General features: G+C 65.1%; 1 protein-coding gene across 1 annotated transcript in view; it reads right to left on the reverse strand.

Moving 5' to 3' along the window:
- Positions 1-2: 2 nt before the first annotated feature.
- DENND3 (DENN/MADD domain containing 3) overlaps positions 3-3678 on the reverse strand; it is a gene marked incomplete at its 3' end in the record, with an annotated part of 73424 nt that continues 69748 nt past the window's right edge. The window contains exons 12-17 of the mRNA XM_015561422.1: positions 3054-3231; positions 2482-2589; positions 1855-1994; positions 956-1116; positions 601-734; positions 3-64 (exon numbers count right to left, since the gene is read on the reverse strand). Coding sequence (XP_015416908.1) covers positions 3-64; positions 601-734; positions 956-1116; positions 1855-1994; positions 2482-2589; positions 3054-3231 — 783 coding nt within the window. The remainder of the gene's footprint in view (positions 65-600; positions 735-955; positions 1117-1854; positions 1995-2481; positions 2590-3053; positions 3232-3678) is intronic.

The raw sequence follows: 3678 nt of genomic DNA on the forward strand, positions 1-3678 counted from the left end.
GTCTCGTCGATCCTCAGCTCCTGCCGGACGCAGCTGTTCACGGCCATGATGCTGTTCCCAGTGCCTGCAAGAGGGGCGGGTGAGGGCGGGCAGAGCCCCACGGGGCCTCCGTCACACAGCGGAGGGGCTGCGGGCAGCGTGGGCTGGGGGGGCAGTGCTCTCTGTATCTGGACTGACGGGCTGGGTGGCGAATGCTTTGGCCAAAGCACAACGCACTGGATGCCCTGTGCCCTTCACCACACGGAAGCTTTTCCGTGACGGGCACACGCGGGAGCCTCACGTGCAGCTGGCTTCCGAGGGCCTCGGGAATGCAGAACACGCCACAGGCACAACGCAAAGCTCCGTCCCACCCTGGCACAGGCTGGCTCAGCCCGCAGACCTCCCCCTGCTCTGTGCTGGGGGGAGGGGCACGCACACCCTCGGCTGCTCACAGGCGACTCCTGGGAGTGCATGCCCTGTACCCATGCCACCAGCGGGCAGAGGTGAGGGGAGAGCTGACCCGCCCAGGGGGGGTGCAGAGAAGGGACCAGGAAGACTGGACTTTTAACATGACAGCTGGAACTCAGCGCGGGCGCTCTCTGGTGAGGGCGGAGGACTCACAGCACCACAGGCAGTCGGCGTGCAGCTGGATGGACGAGAGGCCACTGCCGGGCAGCTGGAGCCTGCGGGTCACCTGCAGCGTGCTCACGTCCCACGCCAGGACCGCCCCATCCACGCTGCACGAGTACACCTGGCTGGAGGCAGAAACGCATCTCGTTAGCCAGCGGGAAGCCTGGGGTTGTTCCCACAGGAGAAGCGCTGCTCTGTCCCTGACGTCTGAGTCCAGGCCCCTGCAGGTGACCGCTCACACACAGAGTGTCCACAAGAGGGCGCCATTGCACCTCCTCCCTCACTAGGGTGCTGTTCTCAGAATGTCCCAAGAGGGCATTTGGCGACGCCTGGGGAGCCAGGGTACCTGGGCGCGTCTGGCCCGTTCTGCACCACGAAGCCGGTGACGCTGGCGCGGTGCTCGGTGAGCTGCTTGTGGCAGGACATGCTGTGGACGCTGATGATGTAGATGACGGAGTCCTCAGAGCCGACCCACACCTGGCCCTGCGCCACCATCGCCATGCAGTTCTGTGGGGAAGGGAACCCGCGAGCTGAGCCAGCACTCCTGGGGGCGCGGCAAGTTCCTGGAGCTTCGACCCACCGACACGTCACATTTTATGTGAACTGCTGATTCGTCAACGCGAGCCCACGGCCAACATCACGGGAGGAGGTCTGAGCGGATGACCTAACGCACCATCTCCGCGATCAGGGCACGCCTTCCCGCTCCTGGGGACACCAGGCAGCTCTCCGCTCACACCTGGGGACGGACGGGCTCAACACGGAGACCACCCAGAAAAGGCACAGCAATGGGCCCGCCAGGTGGCTCCGTGGTTGAGCACTGACCCATGAACCAGGTCACGGTCAGGGCACAGGCCCGGGTTGTGGGCTCGATCCCAGTGGGGCGTGCAGGAGGCAGCCGATCCATGATTCTCTCTCATCATGGATGTTCTTCTCTCTCCCTCTCCCTCTCCCTTCCTCTCTGAAGTCAATAAACATATATTTTTTAAGACAACCCCGCGTGCGGCATGAGGCGAGCAGAGGACTCGGGCTGAGCCGAGGCGCCGGAGGTCCAGGCAGGTTCGGAGCGAGGGTGCTAAGCCGTTATCAGCTCATTTAAATGAGAACATTGCAGTAAAGCTGGAACCAGCTCACGTTTAACTTAAAAACTTGAAGCAGAAACGAGAGCCCCCGATGCCAGAGCGGAGGGCGCGGAGGGTCCTGTCCCGCGGCCTGGCCGTCCCCTTCCCTCCCCGCGAGGAGACGCACCAGTGCAGAGGAGCCCACGCGGACGCAGTGCTGGTGGAGGCTCCAGGACGACGCGTCGAACACCATCACTCTCCCCGCCTGCAGGGCGCACCACAGCTTGGGGCGCGCGTCCCCCACCCTCTCCGCCGGGTCCAGGTGCCCTAAAGGGAAGAGCAACCGATAGGGGGTCATGGAAACCCTTCGCTGCAGCAGCGCGGGCCGTGCCACGGGCTCCTGCGAGGCGCCAGGTGAGTGCCAGGTGACCCCGCGGGGTCTGGAGGGTCACTGAAGTCCCAGACAGTGGGTTTGGGGCTGAGGGGGTGGAGGAGCAGGGCTGTGGGCACCAGGGACGGAGGGAGAGGGGAGACAGGCCTGAGTTGGTCCGGGTGCCCGCCCAAGGGGACTCCCGTCACTTTGTAACCATGACAACAGGACCAGGTTCACTGGGAGAGGCCCCGAGTGCCGCCTGTCACCTCTGCGGGCCTCTGAGCGACGCCTGCGGGAACGCCTGCCCTGCCCCCGCCCTCAGGCTCCTCGGCGCCGGCCTCCACGTGGTGACGGCCACAGAGCGTCACAGAGCAGCTGCCGTGGTTTTCACCGCGAAGAGCAGGACCCCGTCCCCGTTCACCCGCGCGGCCGCCCGCTCACCCGGCGTGTACAGCAGCACATCCACAGCTTGCGGGAAGGTCTCCCCGGCCGAAGGGTTGATCTTGTGCTTCAGCGTCTCTGCCGTCGTCTTGGGAACGGCCGCAGGCACTGAAACAACAGGCGGGCATGTGGCCTCAGAGGCCGCTCGGTGGGCCTGGCCATTCGCGGGTGGAGCTCTTTAAAAGCAGACACGGCCACGGACACGGCCCCCAAGCAACGTGCCCCTGGGTCCGTCAGGAGGAGAGGGAAGGGTCAGGACAGTGACAGCGACATCATTGGAAGGCAGAGCCTGGCCGCGGGGCTCAGGGACTGAGCGTCGACCTAGGAGCCAGGAGGTCAGGGTCCGATTCCCGTCAGGGCACAGGCCCGGGCTGTGGGCTCCATCCCCAGTGGGGGCGTGCGGGAGGCAGCCGATGGGTGATTTTCTCATCATGGATGTTTCTCTCTCCCTCTCCCTTCCTCTCCCAAAGCCAGAAAAATATTTTTTTAAATAAAATAAACAAAGGCATCCAAGCCTGTGCCTGGGATTGACGCGCCAGACGCCCCAGATCGAGGCCCGGAGGCGCCCTTACTTTCGCGCCGCATCTTGTCGAAGTAGGACAGCTTGGAGGCGGCGTAGATGGCCCCGGGCGTCTGCAGCGCGCCCACCACGGCGTCCATCAGCAGGGCGTGCGTCAGCGCCTGCTGCACGTACTGCGGGTCCTGCGGGGACACGGCGCTCAGGCCTCTGGATGCCCTCACATTCCGTCCCTCCGGTCAGGCCACACCGACCGCTGCCCCGGCCGGAGGGAAGCTTCAGTCTGGGCTACACGATCGCCATCCCCCGTCGCACCCCGAATGGAGACGCTCACTCCACACTGTGGCCAGAGCCCCTCCCGTGACGGGGACACCCCCCCCCAGACAGTTCCAATCAACGTGCCTGCACCCTGCACCGCGGTGGGAGCTGGGCGGGCCGCCCGGCTCTTCCCCGCGGGAGTCCCTGCTCAGGCTCTGGCCGTTTTGTGACGGTTTCCCCATCTCATCTGCCCCCCCCTCAACCCCATCCTCCATCTTGGCCGCTGTCCCTGGTCTCTGGGACGTGATGTGACAAAGCCACCAACGTGGCCCCAAGTAAATGCAGAAACACCAGCACATGAGGCTGACACGGGAAGGAGTTGGGGCGCCGCCCAAACCCCCACCTGTGGGTGGGCGACAGGC

This window comes from Myotis davidii, unplaced genomic scaffold (assembly GCF_000327345.1).
Source record: "Myotis davidii unplaced genomic scaffold, ASM32734v1 scaffold1717, whole genome shotgun sequence".
Lineage (NCBI taxonomy): Eukaryota > Metazoa > Chordata > Mammalia > Chiroptera > Vespertilionidae > Myotis > Myotis davidii.